Source organism: Lutjanus erythropterus, chromosome 5 (assembly GCF_056507025.1).
Source record: "Lutjanus erythropterus isolate fLutEry1 chromosome 5, fLutEry1.hap2, whole genome shotgun sequence".
Taxonomy (NCBI): domain Eukaryota; kingdom Metazoa; phylum Chordata; class Actinopteri; order Lutjaniformes; family Lutjanidae; genus Lutjanus; species Lutjanus erythropterus.
Window position 1 is genome coordinate 35454177 of NC_139321.1, and position 22048 is coordinate 35476224.

At 37.8% G+C, this 22048-nt stretch overlaps 1 protein-coding gene across 1 annotated transcript in view; it reads left to right on the top strand.

Moving 5' to 3' along the window:
• Positions 1–2536: 2536 nt before the first annotated feature.
• anxa5a (annexin A5a) overlaps positions 2537–22048 on the top strand; it is a 37734-nt gene continuing 18222 nt past the window's right edge. Inside the window, exons 1-4 of the mRNA XM_084718300.1 lie at positions 2537–2653; positions 8615–8699; positions 13056–13150; positions 20376–20489. Of these exons, the coding sequence (XP_084574426.1) occupies positions 2537–2653; positions 8615–8699; positions 13056–13150; positions 20376–20489 (411 nt within the window). The remainder of the gene's footprint in view (positions 2654–8614; positions 8700–13055; positions 13151–20375; positions 20490–22048) is intronic.

Here is a 22048-nt window from a genome sequence, read left to right on the forward strand (position 1 = left end):
TTTGCCAAGGCGGAATTTCAGCGCTTTACAAGACAAGCAACTTGATTTTCTGTGTGTAATCATTAATCATTGTGCCTCCCGAGAGCCAATCAGTTTATGGCCAAAGAATTGCTCCAAATTCTGTCCAAATAACTAGAAGACAAATCTGCCCATGAAAAAGTATTTTCTTTCAATAGATATCTTAGTTACAGCAAGACTGAGCTGGCAAAGCAGTTTGTGTGGTATTTATTCAGTTTGGGAAATCCCCATGATCTTTTAGAAAGCATTAAGTTGGCTGCTGACTCAACAGGAACTAGAAATCATCTCTGTTGCTAGGCTGTTACTAAGGGTCAGACTACTTGCTGGAAAAGCTAACTAGGCTTCGTTACGTAGGTGTTCTACTGACGCCTAGGCCCCATGTGTTTGAAAGGAAACGGAGACAATACTAGCAAAAAGTTTTATATGTTGAGAATGAGTCGCTCCACATTTTGAATACATTTTGATTAAAGCTTTTATTTTGGTGCTATCCTTTGTATAATCTTCAATGATGCTCACAGGCCGCATCGCTGTCGTGCTGACGGTACAGTAAACCCTCTTGTGCTGCTTAAATGTCCTTTATTAAACTGAGGCTTGCCCAAATCAAATCAGTAACAAAAGCAGGACAAAGCAGAAATACAATGTGAAATAATTAACACGGTTCAAATTTTGGCAGAAATCTTGCAGGATCATGTAGGATCCCATCATTAATAGGAAGAATCTGAGAAAATAGTTTTTCAGGGCCTTTACGTTTAATGTCTCACCCTGTAATTCTTTTTACAAATGATTTCATTATGTGGAAAATGTTTAAAACAAACATCTGAGCTGTTTGCATTGGCAACTTTAAATGAAATCTCTGCCTGTTTTTGGAACGATTTGCCACACTGAATATTCAAATGATAGTGACATTTAATATCCAAAACAGTACATGATTCACTCAGCATGATTAGGCCTGACAGTTGTGGACAAGAATACCACTCAATTATGGGGAAAAATAACCACCATTTAATCTGATAAGTTTTGTTATTAGCTGCTTGTGCGCGTGTTTATTTGTGATTGAAGGAAATTTGGCTCCTCACCGGTCTGGGAGGCTGTGAGATGAAACGGCAGGCATCCGTAACTGGATATAACCTGAGAGATGGTTTTCACACTCTCATCTCCTCACCAGCGCTCACTTTAATTAAAGCACGAGGACAGCGACGATGATATGTGAGCTGCACCTCGGCGTTTCGCTCTGTTGATCCCTTCACTCCTATCAGGCATCAGGCATCTCCTGTTTGTCTCCTGTTTGCCATAACAAACATGTACCTTAGATTAAGCACGCTTGTGAACATGTTGTTTTCAGAAATGTGGAGCATGAAACATCAAGTGAACGGTACGGAGGGCAAATGCACCTAATTAAAAAATTGCATGTTAAATTAAGACTAATTACGAAATGATTTATTATTTAAAACAAATGACAACCTCAGATTGATTCATGACACTAAAATAATATTCCAATAGGATGTCATTGAGGCTCAGTGGTTACATTTCATACCACTTTACTCTACAATTTAAAGATGAATATTGTACTTTAATCCACTACATTTTAAAAAAAAAATTCCGTAGTATAACTCACAGAGTTCTGCATTAAGTACTTTTACTATAATAAAATATTTTATATTGTGGAATTGTTAGCTGTGCTTAAATAAAATATCTAAATTCCTTAGTAGGGATGTAACAATACCAAAAACTCAAGGAACACTAGTACCACAATGATGCGATATTTATTGCGGCACTAAAAACAAAGAAAATTGATGATTTGAAAATTGTTCTTTATTAAAGAATAAATTTGATGTGTGCATTTTTTTGTTTGTACAAAATTTATTTACATTTATTTTTTTTTCTTTTCTTTTTTTACTTATTTTTAAGTTATTTACTCTTAAAGTGCTTCAGCTGCCTTAGTAGCAAGTCATGACTGAACAATTGTGGTCAGTAGCACATTTATATTTTATTTATATTACAATATCCATGTAATATCACAGTAGATATCTTTACAGTCCAGTATGAGACATTTCTTTTAGTGCAATATTGTGATATTCAATATATTGTTGCATCCTTATTCCCTATGTATAAATAGATTATTTCAGAAAGTTAGTATTTATTTGAAAAGAGTATGCAGCCTAACAAATCTAATCTAGGTGTGTGTGGTCTTAAACTATTATTTTTCATCTGAACAGCTGATGTTTTATGTACTTTTGTTCAGAACTATCATTTGCAAAGAAACTAAATCTAAACTAAAACTTAAAGAGATGATTGTGGAAACATTTTTTCTTAATTAATAGTAATTTGATATATGAAAAACACTGCAGGAAAGGATAATAACTTCTTTAAAATAGCCTCCAATATCTATAACAGCAGCCATTCTCGACATGTTTAGCCCCTTTGTCGTTTCTGTGAAGGTCACACAAAGCAGCTGAATGCTCGATGAGGTCATGATCTCCGTGACTGACAACTGAGTGAAAGACAACGCCTCGTGCGGATGAGGAAGTGCACCTTGTCAGCTTTCCCCTGTGACGCTGCAGCCCGGACAGAAAATAAAGAGCCTGTACCTGAGCCACGGATCACCTGTGAGGAGAAAGAAGAAACACACCTGTTGGTAAGAACACAGTCTTATAATTATTTATTCCACTTGTATAGATGCTTATTCATTTGCTGAGTAATTAAATCCAAACTTTTGGACAGTTAGACTAATTTAACTATATCTACAACCCTTTAATCCACATTTACATCGGCATGTGTTTAAATATTCAATAGTTTAACTATTATAATTATTATATTGCTTTGCAGTTTTGGCAGCATTTGTACAGAAGTGTGAGTTTACGCTTGCAGCAGCTACTACTTTTCTTTGTAATTTTGTACTTTCTAGTACTTTTTGCACAAACTTTTTTATATATCCCAGGCTCAATGGCTACACACTAAATGCATTTCATGTAGTCCTGCATGGTCTATGAATGTTTATGTAATCTGGTAAAGTTTGTGGTATCATAGTTGGCTAATGTGTAGCCTCTTATGAAGCACCTTGGTCCTGGTGGAGTGTTGATTCATTTGTACCAGCTGCATATAGTTGAAATGACAAATAGAGGTGATCTACAGTCAAACCTTGAGAATGTTGTACTAATGATTTTGTAATCTGTTTCTTTGTCTTTCAGTTTACAACAGTTGTTTTCCACCTGCAAAAAGGATGGTAAGTGTTGGCTTGCTTTCTTTTATTTTTTATTAATGAAAGGTCCTCAAAATGCCGTGAGACCAGCCAAGAGAAACAACATTGTTTTGCACAAAACAGCTGGAATTAAAGGGACAGTTTAAATTAGCATGCCTCAAGTTTGGAGAAACAGAGAAGAGCACTGGCACAGAAGCTAAGCGATGCACTGCTGTGGACAGGGCCAGCAACAAAGGGTATTTTAGACACTTAACAGAAGCTCTACCCGAAAAAATCAATATCAGTTTAAGTGTGCGCTATATTTAGAATTTATCTTGCAGTCAGACAACCTTTTCCAATGGGAAAACTCCGTCATGCAAGTCAAACCAACCAAACTCCGTGCGCGAAATCAGTCATTTTACACTGCAGAAGACAGAAGATGCTGATCTACTGCTGCCTCAATCTGTTAGTTTGTTTGTGTTATTGTGTGACTTCTGTGAAACCAAACTAACCTTTTAAAACTCCAAAGTCAAACAATAATACAAACAAAGTTACAGATCAAAGCAGCAGTAGACCAGATCTGCAGGGTAAAATTAATGATTTCGCCCATGGAGTTTGGTTGGTTTGGAGAGAGCAATATTTGGCTTATATAACATCAGATTTCTGCAAAGTGGCCAAAATACTCAAAATATCTTGTAAATTGATACTGATTTCAGAAAGTGGCTAAATTACCCTTTTTGCTGACCCTGTCCACAGCAGTACACTGCCAGTACTCCTCTCTGCTTCTCCAAACTGGGTCATGTTGACCGACCTCATACAACCCCACATCAAATAATCTGAACTATCCCTTTAAGACGAGCACTGTTTAGCCACAGAACCAGAAATAACCTACATGTTTGTGTGATGAAGTGTATCTTGACTCTTAAAAGGTCAGTGCCTTTTTGAGCCACACTAGGACCTGTGCTGCATGATCAGTCCTTAACAATACACATCATAAATAACTGTCAGCACCGGCCGCTGATTTGCATGTAACCTTAGATACCTTTTGTGAAGACTACCCTGACTTCTAGATGATCCCTAATTCACTGAGAGGACTTTCTGTGAAGATGCACTCATTAGTAAAACATTAGCGCAACTCTTGCAGTATACTCAAATTAGCACGAAAGGAAAAGGAGCAGCTTCATTTGATATCCTTGATTTGATTTTATCCTCTCCAGCTTGTTGAAAGAACTCAGACTGTCTGATGAGGATGAGTTGATTTAAAGTGATGGCAAGAACTCTGTTTCAGTTGAAGGCGGTGGTCTCATTTGTGCCATATTGTATTACCATGTGCATGGAAACTGCAGGAGTCTATTGTGTCCCTACCGGCTTACAATTTCTTCAGAGGACAGGTGGGAGACAATGCTCTCTGATGACACTGCTGCTGAAAATTATGCACTCTGCACCTTTTGAAAAAAAATAATAAAACTTATTCTTTTACAGTCTTTGACTGTAGCAAAAAACATCCATCCTGTTCAATACTTGACAATCTCTGATTAGTGTGTGTTCAAGGAACTGCTGCATGAGAATCAGGAAAAGAGGACTTATTGCAGCACAATGTAGAAAGAAAAGAATTTGACTGTTTTATCTAGGGCTGCACAATTAATTGAGATATTATCAAAACTACAATATGGCCAAGTGCAATATCAAGATCTCAGAAGCTGCATTTTTCGAAATCACAGTATGGAAAAGTGCAACATCCAAATTGCAGGACCTGAACCAAATTGCAATTTTTGAAAAAGGAAAAATGTGTGAGAAAACAGCATTATAATGAAGTACAGTAGTGCTGCAGAGATGTCCCGACCTAAAAATGTTGTTCTCCAGATGAATGAAAACATGTGTATTTGGTACAGACCCCATATCATCACAGTTTTCTTTCAGTAAAAATAAAAATTGTAATGCAAAACCTTTTTATTACATTTATTATTCCCACTATTTGTACTGCATAATGCAATTTCACTCAAAATGATTGCATTATGGCTTTTTTACCGTGTCATTCAGCTCCAGAAAATGTCGAACAAATTGGCAGATGTTAAACCTCTGTCTGTATTTTTTTGCCTGTATGTTTGTCATACTGCTATTAGGTTTTTGTTGACCACCATGTAGTTATTGTACATGAATGAAATTATCGTTGGTATCATTTTTTTTCCAACTGGAGCTCAGTAAAATACATCAGTTCTTCATTGGTCTTTCCTGACACTTGACTGGGTGATGTTGGATTGGTTCAAACAAAGTGGATCTGAGGAATTAATTGTTGAGGAAATGAAGGGAAAATTGTGGACTCACACTTTTTAAATAACATAATTTTTAATCTTTGGACATGGGGATGGTATCAAATATTTTCAAGTCAAAAGGTTCAAGACTGAGTGAAGTCCCGAGTCACTGGTGTTGAAGTCCAAGTTAAACTGCAAAAGTGGGACTTGAGTCTGAATCATGTCCAAGTTAATCTGTTAATTAACACAAAGTGCCACTGAGGCTGATGGGAATACCATTAGTTTTGCAGGCATTTGGTTTTAAATCAAAGTTGGACAGAGTGAAATCTTCTCCTGATGATGGAGCTACATGAAACATGAGAGGATAACCACAGTCCTCTGGGGAGCTTGAATATCTTCCAAATTTCATGGCCATTCATCCAGTAGCCGTTGAGACATTTGAACCTGAATCAAAAATGGTAACCTTATGGTGGCAGCAGATGAAAAGCTAATCAGTCTAGTGGAGATATTTCACTGACAAAGTGAAATATACCTTTGACCTGCGGAGGGCGCTAGATGAAAAGTCAGTGGATCAACCAAGTCATTGAGATTCATCCTCTGGGGAGCTTAAAATGTCTGTAGAACATTTCCAGCCCGTTCTCATTCACAGTTTGTGAAATACTGTTGTTTTGACACCGCCTCTCTGTGTCTCGTACAAGGTACTCTGTATGCACCAGGCTTTCAAATAACTTCAACGTAAACCCATTCACAGCACGTGGCATAGTATACAGAGTGTCAGAGTCCGCCTACGGAGGATGTGGGGTTTATGGATCGATCAAACAAACACAGGATTTTCACACAGGAGGCCAGGGATCATGTCCTGTGTGAAACCAAAAGTTGACACAATGCAAAAAACCAAACCAGAAGTCAAGTTTAAGTTATGTAACCTTACATTTGTCACATGACTTACCTCGCTTACAGGTACGTGACAGAACAGAATATGATCTTTTCCTAAACCTTACTAAGTTTTGTTGCCTCAGCCTATCCAAACTGTGACTGTTTCACAATTCACATGTTAAAAAGACTAAAGGGTACCTTGTGCATCAGTATGAAATGCTAAGGACTTTGACAAAGCAGCGTCAGTATTGGAAGGCCTGGGATGAGAAGGGGCTGACATTTCATGACAAATCATCCGATAGCTGTGAAGATATTTCAGCTTGGACTGACTGACCGACGTTAAGATTGTTAGAGCTACAAAGTTTACCTTGCAAGGCAACTGATTTGCAAGATCAAGAGATTACAAGATCACAAGGTCACACAAGACTCCATGTTGCCATGCTTTAAGTTTGTGTTTGTGTCTGCACCAGAAGTGGTGCAAGCCAGTCAGTGTACTCGGAGGGACTACTGGCAACTATGGACGTGGTTTTAGGTGTCCCAACAACAACAACAATGGCAGCTCCTGAAGAGTTTAGCATAGATACTGTGATAGCACCAGTTATATCAGAATTACGGAGTATTTCTTCATTGACAGAAGGACAAAGAATGGCACTGAAGACTTTTATCAGTGGAAAAGATGTTTTTGCTCTTCCAGCTTTGGCTTCTGTTCAGTGTGATCTGATTGGTTTTGCCCATGTTAGACATGACAGATGGTTCATCCAATCACCTGCCAAGAGTTTTCTTGAAAGTGTTTACCCTTTTCCAAACAGTTTCTACGGACGGCTTCCCAGATGGTTCTATGTAACAAATCATCTGATGTGTCAGATTACCACAAAGTTAGCATGACTAAAAAGACTTTGACTAGCTAGCATTTGCTAGCTAACATTCACATTTTGGTGGAGGATAAAGTTGTTGTAACAAAAGACTAAAACTTAAATGAACAATAAATGTTAATTTACATCCTAGGGGTAAGTGTCAGTCTAAAAACAGCTCATGACTGATATTACTGTAGAAAAAAGGTGTATTTTCTAAAATACAAAAGAGAGGTGTCAAATTAAATCTCTATGCTGCGTGCAGACAGGATTGAGGTTGTGACAGTGATGTATTAAAGAGTGACATTTCAAGGCAAACCTCAGGTTGTTGTTTTTTGAGCACGTCAAACACAGAATAGCTTCTCCGTGTGAAAACAAATGACCAACAAAAGAAATAATAATCAGAAACCTTTACTGAGAGGAGGGAGAGATAATTATATTGTATTGCTTCTCCCACCTGCGCAGAGTTTAACACGATGCTGCAGCTGAGGCAGATGTTTTATTGCTTTTTCTTCAAATTACATTTTCCCTGGAGAACCAGTGAGACACAACACTTAAAAAAAAAGAAAAGAAAAGAAAAGAATAACACAAAGAAGAAGCCTCAGTAGCCAGCAGCAGCATTTTAAGTCATATTTACAGTACTTGCCCCAGACTTAGGATAGGCAACGTTTTTAAACCCTTTGATCACCTGTGGCAAATATGTTTTTATAATGCAGTTACAACATTCATTTGCAGTAATATTCAGCACCTTTAAATTTTTATGCACAACTTTGCACTTTTAAATTGTGTAGTGCTCATCTTCAATTCTGTCATCAATAGTCAGATGGCCTTCATTGTCATGGGAACAAGATAAACATGTGGGTAATATTGTGAAGTTTGGTTAGGTTTAGACAACAACACCACTCAGTTAGATTTAGGAAAAGATCATGATTTGGGTTAAAATAAGTACATTGTGTGAAATGTATTGATGCATGTAACATCATGTAACTTAAAATTTTAAATAACGTTGATTTTTTTTACACACAAGACACAAACCCCAGCCTCCAGGGTAAAAGTCCTGTGTTTGTTTTCCTCTTCCATAGGCAGACTTTTCACACTTTACATGATGTAACCTCACATATTTTTAATGTTAAGCATTGGCATATCACCTTATTTGCACATAGATTGAAAAGAATGAGCTGATATGATATAACAATTAAAACTGCATTTCATTGCAGGTTTTTGATTGTTTTTATGTAGCTATAATTGGAGGTATTGACTGATTATAATTACACATCATATCGTAACTGAAATACAATACAAAAAGATATATGAAGAAACAAAATCAAGTAAAAAAACACATGGACATATAAGTTTTTGAAAATCTATAGAAACATAAAGTAATAAAATGATGTCCTTTATTAAATGTGTTAAATGTTTATGTTGCTCTCCTCCCACAGGCGTACAGAGGCAGCGTTAGACCTTTCGTCAACTTCAACGCCAAACATGATGCTGAAATCCTCCATAGAGCCATGAAAGGAATCGGTCAGTTTTCTTTACAGGAATGACTCCACTGCTGTTCACTTTTTACACTCACACTGTTTATTTGTTTATTACTGGTCACTGAACCATCTTATATAATATACAAAGATGCAAGGAGATTTATTTATCCCTTACAACAAGGTTGTATAACGAGATTCTTCTAGTTCCCTCTTTGATTAATTGATTGAGATTGACTGAAGAGATAAATAAAAAATATAGAACAAACGATTTTATATGGAGGAGTGCTGGGGATGAATTGGCACTCTCACCGCCTGAGGGAAGAAGCTGCTCCTCAGTCTGGTGGTACAGCAGTGGATACTTCTGTATCACCTGTCTGCTGGCTGCAGGAGGAACAGGCTGTTGCTGAGGGGGGTGTTGTCTTTTAATATCCTTTGGGCTCTGCACAGGCACTCTCCCTGATATCACTGATTCTCGGTAGATGGGTAGCAATAACGTTCTGAGCGGTTTTAATGAGCCGCTGTAGAGTTTTTCCATCCCGGGCTGTGCACATCCCATGACAATTTGTGATGTTTCTAGTCAGGATGCTTTCAGTTGCTCCTCTGTAAAAGTTGCCAAGAGCATAGCATATTTCCTCAAGAGATATAGCCATTTCTGAGCCAGGTTACAGATGTGTCCATGGCAGGCTCTCTGTGATCTTGATTCTCAGGAGCCTAAAACAATTCACCTGCTCCACCTCAGCTCCACTGATGTGTGTGTTGGCCTCCTTTCTCTGAAAATCAACAATCAGTTCCTTGGTTTTGCTCCCATTGCAGGTTGTTTTCTGTGCACCACTCTGTTGCACTGACTGTTGATTCTCTCCTGATATAAAGTCTCATTGTTGTGTGAATGGTCATGGTTGTATAGCGTGAACAGGACGGGGTTAAGCACACAGCCCTGGGGGCTCTGGTGTGAAGCATTTAAGTGGAGGAGGTGAGACCGCCAATCCAGAGTGTCTAGGGTCTGTTTGGGTGGAAATCTAATATCCAGTTGCTGAGCATGGCACTCAGGCCCACAGTGTTTGCTCCATTGTTTGTGATTGTGTTGAATAGTACATCATTCTGATGTGTTGTTCTTCTCAAAGTGAGTGAAGACTGAGTGGAGGACAGAATCTGTTGGTCCTGAATGCAAACTGGCAGAGGTGGTAATAGTACACATATCTGTTACTCGAGTAAAAGTACAGCTACTTGTGTAAAAAAAAACATTCTGGTAAAAGTAGAAATACTGATTCAACTTCTTTACTCAAGTAAAAGTGAAAAAGTACAGGCTCTGACATAAATTCAAAGTATAAAAGTAAAAAGTCTCCCTCTGAAGGACATTTCTTAAGGTGGCTTCCATGAAAAGCTCACTAAACCTCACTCTCACCATTGTTGAGTCTCCCTCTCTGTCTGTTTCTTGTTTTTCATTATTTTTTCTTTGTCTTACGTTATGTAAGTTGTTTTTGTTTCGTTACATTGCTTTCATCTTATTACATTGTTTTCATCTTGTTATGTCATTTACACCTGTTACACTTTTCGTTTTGTTACATCTTTTGTATCTTTTTTTTAATCTTGTTTCATCTTTTGCATCTTGCTACATTGCTTTTGTCTTGTTGCATCTTTTTCGTCTTGTTACGTCTTACAGGTTTTTTTTGTCTTCTTATGTTTTTTATGTCTTTTTCACCTTTTTATGATGTTATGTCTTTTTTTGTCTTGTTACATCTTTTTCACATTGCCTTTGGCTCTTTACGTCTTACTACGTAGTTTTTGTCACATGTCTTTGCGTCTTTTTTCATCTTGTTCCATCTTTTATGATGTTTTTCTTCCTTTGTCATTTTCTTCTTGTCATGTTTTCTACATAGTTTCTGTCTGATTGTGTCTGTGCTCGATACACAAGACACTGTCTTTTCAAAGTTTTGTCCTTGGGAGGGTGGCACATGATGCAAAATAAAAATAATCAATAATTCCCTTTAAACACCTTAAAACAAAAGTAACAAGCCTATTTTGCAAAAGTAAGGAGTGCAAAGTACAGATATTCCTGCTAAAATATAGGGAGTCAAAATAAAACATCTGAAAAATAAATAAGTAAAATACAGACAATTGAAAAATCTACTTAAGTACAATAAATTGTACTTAGTTACATCCCACTTCTGCAAACTATTGAGGGTCCAGGCTGGCTGGGATGTTGTTCTTTATGTGCTGGAGTTTCTCAAAACACTTCATGAGGTTGGGGAGATATTAGACAATACAGTCGCTCCCCAACATCCTCAACAATAGACTCACTTCATCACTCAGATTTACGCAACAGTAGGTTTATTTGCACGTACTCGCAGTGACAGCTGTGTCTTGTTTATGCATTCAGGTGTTTTGGATAAAATAATAATAATAAACAATATTTTTGCGATGCAGTTTCATGTTTCTTTTGCTTTTATCTAAAAATAAACACTAAAACACAGTAATGACACAGCTGTCAGAAAGTTTTTCCATTCACTTTTCTTAACAATTAGAGCAAACCGCTGTTGCATGAAAAATATTTTGTTCTTTCCCAGTTTGTTTATACTAATTAGGAAATAACACTCAGTATCACCAAGTTTTAAACTTAAACTTTATAGCACAAACTGCACAAGCACGTCATAGTACTAAGTCATTTCTGCAAAGGCACAGTAATGAGCACCACCAAACATAGAAACAGTGGGCTCTGTAGTATGACGGCAGAAGCAGAGGCTGAGATGCTAAATAGTACATTTTTGTATAGGTTTGGTAATAAAGTGATGATACAGGCAATTTATAAAGGAGATAGTGAACAAAGGAAAATGATATATTCTGAGTGAAAATGTCTGTCAGAGCACAAAGGATACTAAAAGATGACACCCACCTCAGCCACAGCCTGTTCACCCTGCTGCGGTCTGGCAGGAGATACAGAAGTATCCGCTGCCGTACCACCAGACTGAAGAGCAGCTTCTTCCCTCAGGCTGTGACGCTGCTCAATCAGCACTCCACCATTTAAATGATAATAATTTCTTTTATCTCTTCAGCCAGTCCAATCAGTCAGTCAAAGAGGGAACTGTGTCAAAATCTCGTTCGACGACCTTGTTGTAGATGGCAGTTTTTCACCTTTTGTCCACTGGAGGGCATGTTATTGTCTTTTGACCACTGGAGATGCACTTGATGTCACATTTTCATGTTTTATCTGCCACAAGGGCAACTGAAAGGGCACTTTTCCTGTATTTCTCAGATGGAGGGAAAAACCCCAACTCCCTTTTGTTGAAGTCCTTACATTTGTCAGCATCTCACTTTTAATGTTACATGCTTTACTGAGAGCACAAAATTACAAAACAAAGAGAAATGTCGCAAGCATCTAATCTCACATGATTTATGTCTTTGGTTAAATGCTGTTTGCCTTACTTTGAATTACTTTTTAATATGTTGACCTCCGACCCCATTCTCCTCTTTCATTGTAGAAAGAAACATCCCTTTACAGTCATTAATGTAAATCAATGGACCTGATGACAATCATTAAATTAAAGGGTACAACTAGTGCACATGATGTAACAATTAATAATTCCCCTGCTAAATATAACCTCATTGACCACTGGCACCTTTTGCCCTTTGATCACCTACTCCTGTTTCCTCGCAGTTTCACAATAAGAGTAATTAGGATTTTCCACCTGGTAATTTAATATGGAACTTGAGAAAACTAAAAGGAAGGAGAACAATGATGATCCTAGAAGACACATGTCCATATTCAGAGCTGTCAGTTACAGATAAGTCAGGCTTTGTGCCATAATTACCTCCAACTAATTTAACATTTTGATCCCTCGGAGGAAATATCCTGTGCTGCTCTTCAGCCTGTTTATCTATCTGAGATGTTTTCCCTGAGGTGCTGGTGTCTTCCAGGAGCTATTGATCGTTCAATCAAATCCCTTCGACTGCTGATCTCCTGCTTTAAGAGGTTAACTCTTAATCTGAGAGTACATTCAAACCTGCCAATTCTTCTCAGTCAGGTTTTGCTGAGGGGAGCAGATGATGGATGCAAACAGAATAAAGCGTTGTTTATGAAAATGTAAGCTGGTTTTAGTCTTTATCTGCATCCCACATAATAACAGTAATAATAATTAAGTTAATTTATAGCACTTATCAAAACCAGCGTTACATTGTGCCTTAAATGCGACAGTAAAATAAACAGTAATGATTGAATAAACAGGCCGGCACAGGGAATAAAAGAGAAATGAAACTTCAAACAAAACAACGGATGATTGAAAACCATGCATAAAATACCAAGGATGAGATATAAAAACAATAAAACTTTGAAAATACAAGCAGTGAAGTGCTGGCATGCATTTATGTGAAGCTCACTTTAATGCTTATTTTACTTCTGGTGCAGGGACGGATGAAGATGCCATCCTCATGCTTCTGACTGCCCGCAGCAACGATCAGCGCCAGCAAATTAAGGCGGCATATAAAAAGGCCTACGGAAAGGTAAGGCGAGCCGCTGGGAACGAAACAGAGAGCTGACGACAATCTGCGGACAGAATGATGGATGGCCACAAGTCACTTTAGCCGCTGTGTCCTTCTTACCAGCATTACCTGGATGATCCACAATCCAACAGCATTCAAGGCAAACAGATATCTGCCGAAGTGCACTTAAAGTTTTTCTACATTCCCTTCATTATTTTCCTTTTATTTGAGTGCTCTATGTTTTTACCCCAAAACCAAAAGTTCCAAACCAACATTGTGTTATTCTGTCTGTATTAATACTTTCTAACTTGTATGTCTGTGGCACTCAGTCCCAAGGCCATTCATTACAACTGAAGACATTTTAAAAAATATATGGTTTCATTTTTAAAAAAAGATATTTTGTACTCTTGAGCTATTTGTTCTTTTGAGCAAATATTTTTCAAAAACAACTAAATCATGCTTCACTGGGAACTTTTAATTTATAAGCAAGTTCAATCTGAGGGCACAAAAAAATTATAGCTGCTATTTTTTCAATGAATTCTTTGATCTTTCTTTTTCGCTTTTGACTGACTAGATAACATTAGATGTTCTTTCTTTTTTACTTTCTTCATTTCAAAGACACATAACTAATACATAACTGTATTAATGTAGACAACAGATAAATAGAAGAGATAAAATAAGATAAAAAAAAAAAAATATATATATGTATATATATATATATATATATATATATATATATATATGTACACTAAGAAAAAAATCATCTCTAAATCCACTCTGCTGATCAGATCTGTGTACATAATCAAAGCACCTCATTTTTTACCTTAACAGAATAATCTTTTCCTAGAATTTACATGCTCACAGGTCTTTTATCCATTTACCAGTACTTGGTCTATTTGCATCCGTGTTGCATTGAGAAAATATTTGAACAAAACAGCCAATCAGGTTGGGAACCATTCCTCTGCGGCAGAGGTGGGAAGCGGGCCTCCCCAGGGCATGAATGGAAGTGACAACTTATTACATTGGTTCAGTACAACAGAAATGACAGTTATAAATAGCTGATCAACTTACAGTGGATGACTCGTCGTCACTTGTCAAAATATAATATTACGCTCATCTTGCACTTCACTGTTCCTGCAGCCTGCAGGCAAGCTGCCTGAGCTTTGAGTCTGGAGAGGAGGGAGCCGCTGTAAGCAACTTCCTTCAACCATAATTCAATTATTATGTAGGGATCCGACGTATTTCATATACCATCTTTGGCTTCAATTCACAATTTGGACTTGAGTACTAGGGAGTCTGCTGTCAATAGCTGTATAAAACAGAGCAGCCAAAAAATAAATTACTGCCTCACAGTTGTTTGTCTCCACCAACTAGTGAAGTTATAATTCACATCCATGTCTGTCCAGGCTCATATTAATGACTATAGAGAAAACTTTGAAGGGATTTGATGTGAAATTACCAATATATTGACCTGTAACACCGAAGGAATTTTTATTAAAGGTGTAAGTGAGAGGTATAAGTACCAATTTATTTTCTGTCAAAATGGAAGTTATCATACATGTGTGATCCTAGTGAATAATTTCCAGTGAGAAACATGCTGTCTTCACTTAGGGACTTTTTTTTTTTTTTTACAGAGGAGTACAGAGGACTGATAGAGAACTGAACATCATGATCTCACAGTCAAGTTCACTTTTGAAATTTTGGGTATAAAATCTCATCTCCTCATCATTTTATCCTGTTAAATACTGTAATTAATCACAATTAGCGTATGAAATTTTGAGTTATGGCCCAAAATATGTTTGGTGAGGTCACTGTGACTGTGACCTTCGACCACCACAATCTAATCAGCTCATCCCTCAGTCAAAATAAACATTTGTACCAAGTGTGAAGAAATTCCCTCAGTTTGGTCTTGAGGTATTGCATTGACAAGAATGGAATGACCTGAAAACACAACGCCTCTGGCCACAGCTGCCACAGTTGTGGAGGCATTAAAAAGGTGTTTCAAAAATTCTGAATCACAAAGGTCCTTCAGCATAAGGTCATGAAAGTGCATGAAAAAAAAACTAGACTTATCTGTCTGGTAGTATCCAAAATCAGCTGCAGACAAGCTGCATGTCCCATGATCACTCATGCACGCACACATGCAATTGCATGATGACCTCTATGGCATAATGAGTTTGTATCTCAAAATAATGACTTATTACCTCAAAATAATGACTAGCCTTCCCATTATTATTCAATGACTATTTTCAGAATCTCATTATATATCGCACACTATTTATTACGATGTCATTATATACGCCGACTGTACTTAGTGTTGACAAATTAAGACAAAATTGAATAAAAATGAAATCATCCTCAACCCTGAAGTTAATTAGTAGTTAATGTTACATCATTTCCATGGACTTAAATCATTGTTTTATTTAATGGCCTTTCTGCCCTGGCTTTTAGCCTTTGTGCCCTTAAAAAACTGACAACCCCAAACACCAACTGGCCTTGCACATAAAATGATGAAATTCCAGGCCTGGTTGTGACCCTTTGCATAGAGGCTGACCCCACGATGGAAACCACTCGACTAAAACTACATGTACATAAAGTAGTTAAAGCTACAGAAATAGAATCCTACTTAAATCTAATAATATCATATATAATATCAGTGCCAGAGGCCATTTTTCTGAGGGACACAAATTTAATTACAGAAGTCACTCAGCCATCTAAAATGCCATGTTGTTCTGTTACTAAAAGAGCAAGCCGACAGTCATAGAGGGAAAAAATAATGAGTCTTCATGGACCAGAATGCTGTTCAGTTAGTTACACAAGGTCTGGGTCATTTTATGCTCTCCTGCGCACACTTTCCCACCACACTGTCAAGTTATTTTATGACCACCTGTGGATTGAAGGCAGCAAGTTAATTTGTCTTCTGTGCAGGTTACTGAAAAACATTCCAGCATATGTAACCGCCGCCTGAAGTAGAAATCGATGAGGCAGCTTGGAAAATCACAAAGTGACTCCTGGAATATCTCTGAAAATTACAGCACTTTATCAAAATGAGCCTATTTGCTTTTAACTGTTTTTGTCACTCTTTCCGTGCACTTCTGTTTTACACATTATAAAATGTAATGGTTGCAAGCGACACTGCCTACTACTACTCATTTGTAATAACATCTGAAATGAGAATGGGTGCAAACAAGTAAATAGGAATACTGATAAACAGTGTAAAAGTTATCTCTCTCAAGAATGAATGTTCTTTTCTCTCCTTTCTCATTTCACTTTTCTATAATTCATGAGTCATTTCTGCTCTGTAATGCACCTTTCGACAAACCATTCATGGGAATATGATTTGCCTGGCTTTAACAGATCTGAAATGGAAACAGACTAGATCTAGAAATAAGTGGATTTTCTGTGAGACATTTCCCATCCTGAGCTGTTCAAGAGATGAGTTTTTGACTTGTCTGCGTACAGAAGCGTACTGGCCAAGTACAGTATATGATAGGATCCCATAGGCGTTTTATATTACTAAACATATGCACATTAGAAAGACATATGCTTTTATTATTCAGGTCATGTTCCCAGCAATGCCCAAATATGTGATTCATAGCATACACAAATCAGTTTAGATGAACCTGTCTGTGAGTAATATGTGCTGTTGGATTGCCTGGTGGTTTGAGTAAATATAGATTTTTCTTTTCTGCGGGTACATTCTTATGATTATCATCATTTTTTTAAAATGTCAGCAGTTCAGTGAGATGTTACTTATGCTCACACTTCACGCTTATTATCTCTGTCTGTCTGTCCGTGTCTGCAGTTAATCTTGCATACTACTGGACCAATCAGTCTAATATTTTCAAGGATACAAGGTGATATATTCATCATTTACAACAAAGTTGTATAATGGGATTTCAGTATGGTATCCTCTTGAGTGCTGAGGATTAATTTAAGCAGTCTCACAGCCTGAAGGAAGAAGTTGCTTTTTAATCTGGTGGTAGTGCAGTGGATACTTTTATATCTCTTGCCAGACAGTATGGATATCAGTGATGGTCTGGGCAGTTTTAACCACCTGCTGTGGAGTTTTCTTGTTCTGGGCTGTGCACAGCTCATGACAGTTTGTGATGTTTCCAGTCAGGATGCTTTCCGTTGCTTCTCTTTCGAAGTCAAAAAGAACTCTGCACAGGAATTTTGCCTTTTTAAGTTTCCCTAAGAAACTTCTGAGCCTTGTTGACCAGGGTAGAGATGTGTGATGTCCATGACAGTTTCTCTGTGATGTTGATTCCCAGGAACCTAAGACTCCACCTTGGTTTTGCTGACATTGATCAGTGTGTTGTTTTCTGTGCACCACTCAGCAAGACTGTTAATTTCCTCCCAGTATGAAACCTCATCGATGTTTTAAATCCTGTCGATGATGGTGGTGTTGTTTCTGAACTCACAATATAGTTTTCTCCATGTCGGGGGCTGCAGTTATGGGTGCACAGTGTGAACAGGAGGGGGCTGAGCACACAGCCCTGGGGGACTTCAGTGTTGGACACTAGAGTGGAGGAGATGAACTGTCTGAACCCAGTTGCTGACTTGCTGAGGCTGAGTGTTAGGTTTGCCTCACTGGGAAGACTGTGTTGAAGCTGAGCTGAAATCAACAGCATTCTAATGTAGATGTTCTCCTCAAGGTGAGTGAAGACTGAGTGGAGGGCAGTGGAGTTGGTACCCTCTGTGGATCTGTTCATTCTTCGTAGTCATGTGCACAGTCATAACTGTATGCTCAAGGACCTCCTTGAGTTGTGGTGATTCACAAAACTTATTTTATTGACTGCTCTTTTTTCCAGACCCTTGCTGCGCTGATGTCATGATTACATCACAGTGTTAGCTGGTGGCAAAACAAAGGAAGAACTTCAGGCAAACATGGAGTAGTAGACCACATAACCAAACTGAAATGTCAGTTTGTTTGGGTGCCGGAATCTAATGGCTCAGAATTGAAGTTTTGTCACACGCCAGTTGCCACTGTCAGTCAAAAACAAAGACAACTATGGTTAAACAGAAAGCCAGGAGACTTGTGCAAACAATGACGAAATGAAGAAAATGAACACACAATGTCATGAAAGGAAATATTCTCACATCTATTTTAATTATTAAACAGAAAAATACAACCCATCACCTTCTGAATTCAAGTCTCTTTTTTTTTTTTTAACTAAGATGAGCTTTAATTGCCTCATTAGCTCAGTAAAACACACTTCATTTGAACTCGACAGACAGAAACAAAATAAAACTCACCAAAACTGTCTTGTCCAGTCTTTCCACTGTTCCAGCAATCACCAACTCTGTTTTGGTCAAAATAAATCCTTAATTATCCTTAACACCATGTTAGATGTTAAAGAGCCTGACTCGACAGGCTGTTTCCCCTCATCTGTCACTCTGCAGACTATGAAATTAGCAAAATAAAAAAAAAAAAAAAAAGAAGCAGCAATGTAATCAGCCAGTCATAGATATATTCATTCAATCCCCCAGGGCTATGGCAATTTTCGGCAGATGGTCCATCCATTGCCTGAGTGTGTACAGGTCGGCCAGTCTGGTCTCATTGGTTAATTTGAAATTTTTCAAGCAACACTCACAGCCCTGGTGAGTGTTACAGTGACTGTATATATTTAGAAAAACTTGGATTTTCTTCAGTCATAGTTGGGAAACAAGCCAACAAAACTTTCTAGTTAATGTTGGCTCAAATTGTTCTGCCACCACCTAAGCTCCGCCCATAAAGAAGTCCCCAACTCTACCCTTACTGCCCTCTATTCTAAGTAGCATATATGATGTTTCCACTTAACAACTTAAAGGCACATAAGGACACTGAAGTGGGTATAACAACATCCTGTCTCGGAAAAATTGGGACCATCCAAGGAGCAAATGAATGCCCTAAAATTCCATACCAAGGGTGTTATGATCCACTTAAGTTAGGTACGATACGAGATGCCTGCACAGTCGTCATAATGGAGCGTTAAAAGTCTTCAACAAACAAAACAGCAAATTCAACTGTAACTCACTTAATTCTGAACCAATTTTCATGAAATTTGGTTTGTTATAAGCACAAGACTTTATACTTTATACTTTATACTTGACTTTATACTGGTTACTTGTTGGAATTATATTCAGCCACTGGTCTAATCAGCTCTATGCCAGAGCATTAATCTTTCTGAATAGCCACAACTTATACAGGGACATGCAGGCTCCAACAACATTAAGTGCAAAATTTGTTTCTTCGGAAATATAGATTTCTATATCATTGTATTATAATGGGGCCTGCATGTTGCATGTAATGTTACTAAGTTTATACAGTTAGGTGAACCCAGAAAACTTGGTTACAATACTATTACACTATTCTATGCATTAAGAGAAAACTGAGGCTCTACAATACAAAACACCTCATTAAAAAAACTTGCATACATATAGATAGGGAAATTTACACTATGTACTGCACTGTACTATTAATGGACATTGACACTGCAAAATCATTATTTACTCAAGTATAATTTCACTCCATGCTGTGCAACATCAACATGTGCCTCAGGTGAGATTTCATTCAACTGTGCAATATCAATACCTCACTCATGTTAATCATTTTGACTGTGCAGTATGTTCAGTAGTTACTTCCTATGTGCAATGATGCACACTCAACTGTTGAGTCTGTTTACTGTTCATGTTTTATTGCATACAGTATTCCTTTTTTAAATATTTATTTGTGTTTATATTGCTCCTATATTTTATATGTATATCTCCTGTTTCTGTCCCTTGTTTTTTTATTTATGCTCTGTTGTCGGACTAATAAAGGAATATCTCATTTTATCTCTTTTCTTATCTTACACTATACCATATTATACTATATTATATTAAACTGCAATATACTAGAAAATACTATACTATTCTATACTACACAAATTTTTAAAACTTTGTAAATCTCTGCTGCTTGCATCTTGAAGTTGTGGTGGCATTGGTGGCACTATTACTGAGTGCACTCTTGTCTGTAATAATTTCTGGATATTCTACATCTTCTACTTTTACACATCTGAAGTACTATCCTGTCATGTTATTGTTACATTGTTGGTGTCCAATATGGTTCATGCTCTTAAAGACTATTGCTGTGAATGGAGTTAAAAGCGTGCTCGCTCATTTGTTTTGTTTCTTTAATGTTTCAACATGCAAATGATTGAAGGTTTTGTTCTATATAAACACAGTTATCACTGGTTTTGTTCTTCTCATCATTAATTATCAGGACTTGGTCAGCGCACTGAAATCAGAGCTCGGTGGGCTCTTTGAGAGTCTGATTGTGGCCTTGATGACCCCGGCTGTCTTGTATGATGCTACCCAGCTGCACAAGGCTCTCAAGGTAACCGATGAGAATTTCCTCAGCCGCTCCACTTAATCCAGATCGCAAGTCTTTTATATGCAAATGAGTTGAAACCCCTCAGATGATACGGTGCACCCATTTCAACTTGTCATAGCAGGAAAAACACATGTGAACTAATTACTGTGATGAAGTCTCTCTTCTATTTAGGCCATGCCAGTAAGCCAGCATGCATAATAACAGAGCTCTGGCATTGGCCCACACAGATGGAACCCAGCCATTATTGGTTTTATCAGTTTCACCTGTGACTGACAGGTTGAAATGTCTGCCAGAAAGGCAGATTTCATGTTGAATAGCCATCCAAGGTAAAACTACAGTAGGACAGACAGAGATCCATCATTTAAAAGCGAAAATATCATAGCTGGATGTCTTGACTAATTACGTGATATGAATTGCCAATGCATTGTTTAATATGGAATAATGTTCTTATTAATTGTCTGCACTGGTTGAAATGGTTTTTGGACCATGTCCTAATGGTTATCTGCTACGTCACATGATAGCTAAACCTCCACTAATCACTCCATTAACAATAAATGACTACTGTTATTTGAAAAGGGTCACCCACAGAGAATTATCATCCAACTCTGTGGCTCTAATGAGCGCTTCTTTTTACGTCATTATTTTGGCTTCATGACTTCTTACTGTAGACCTATAGGTAAGTTCCAGCAGCACTTTTTTTAGTTAACACGCTCTGATAGACCAAAACAAAGTTAGCGCCTAGTTAACGAACGAAGTTGAGAATTTAGCAGCTAAATAGTTCGAGTGTTTTTACTCAAACATTGCTGGAAACCAAACCAGAGAGGAGAGCAGTGTCATCCACTAATAGGGAGATCTGCAGTTCGATTCCCGGCTCCCTCGAGTCTGCATGTCGAAGTATCCTTTTGCAAGGTACTGAACAATTGCCCCCAAAGGGGTGTGAGTGTGTGTGAATGATTAATTTTGAGGAACTAATGGCTACATGGCAGCCTTGGCCATTAGTGCCAGCTAGAATATGACTGTGACACATGTTCTAAAGCACTTTGACTGGTTGGAAGACTAGAAAAGCACTATATAAATGCAGTCCATTTACAATGTAGTGGTTTGTAGAGGATTATACAGTGAACTCACTTTAGTTTTCTCAGCGGTGCTGATTATGTCATTATTGCCATTTCAGTGGTATATAGTGCTTCGTTAGTGACCACACAAACAAAAATGAAGCCAAAATATACCAGTTGCTGCCATCTTGTGCTGGTGACATCATTTGGAGCCAGACTCTGCGCAGTAGTGATCAGGGTTGGAGCCTTGCTTTCGAACTCCCACTCACACACCTGACTGATTCAGTTGCAAACAAGGCTCAGCTGTGAATCGTGACATGAAATCTGCTTTTTATATCATCAAATAACTAATTAAAATCAAACTGATCCAGAAGATGAACACTTGAACACACATCAGTGTGATAAAAGCTGCCTAAAACGACAGAGAAAATCTGGCCCATCTCACATCTGCTAACATGGAGAGGGATGGGATTTATGGCCCATACTGCAGCCAGCCACCAGAGGTCA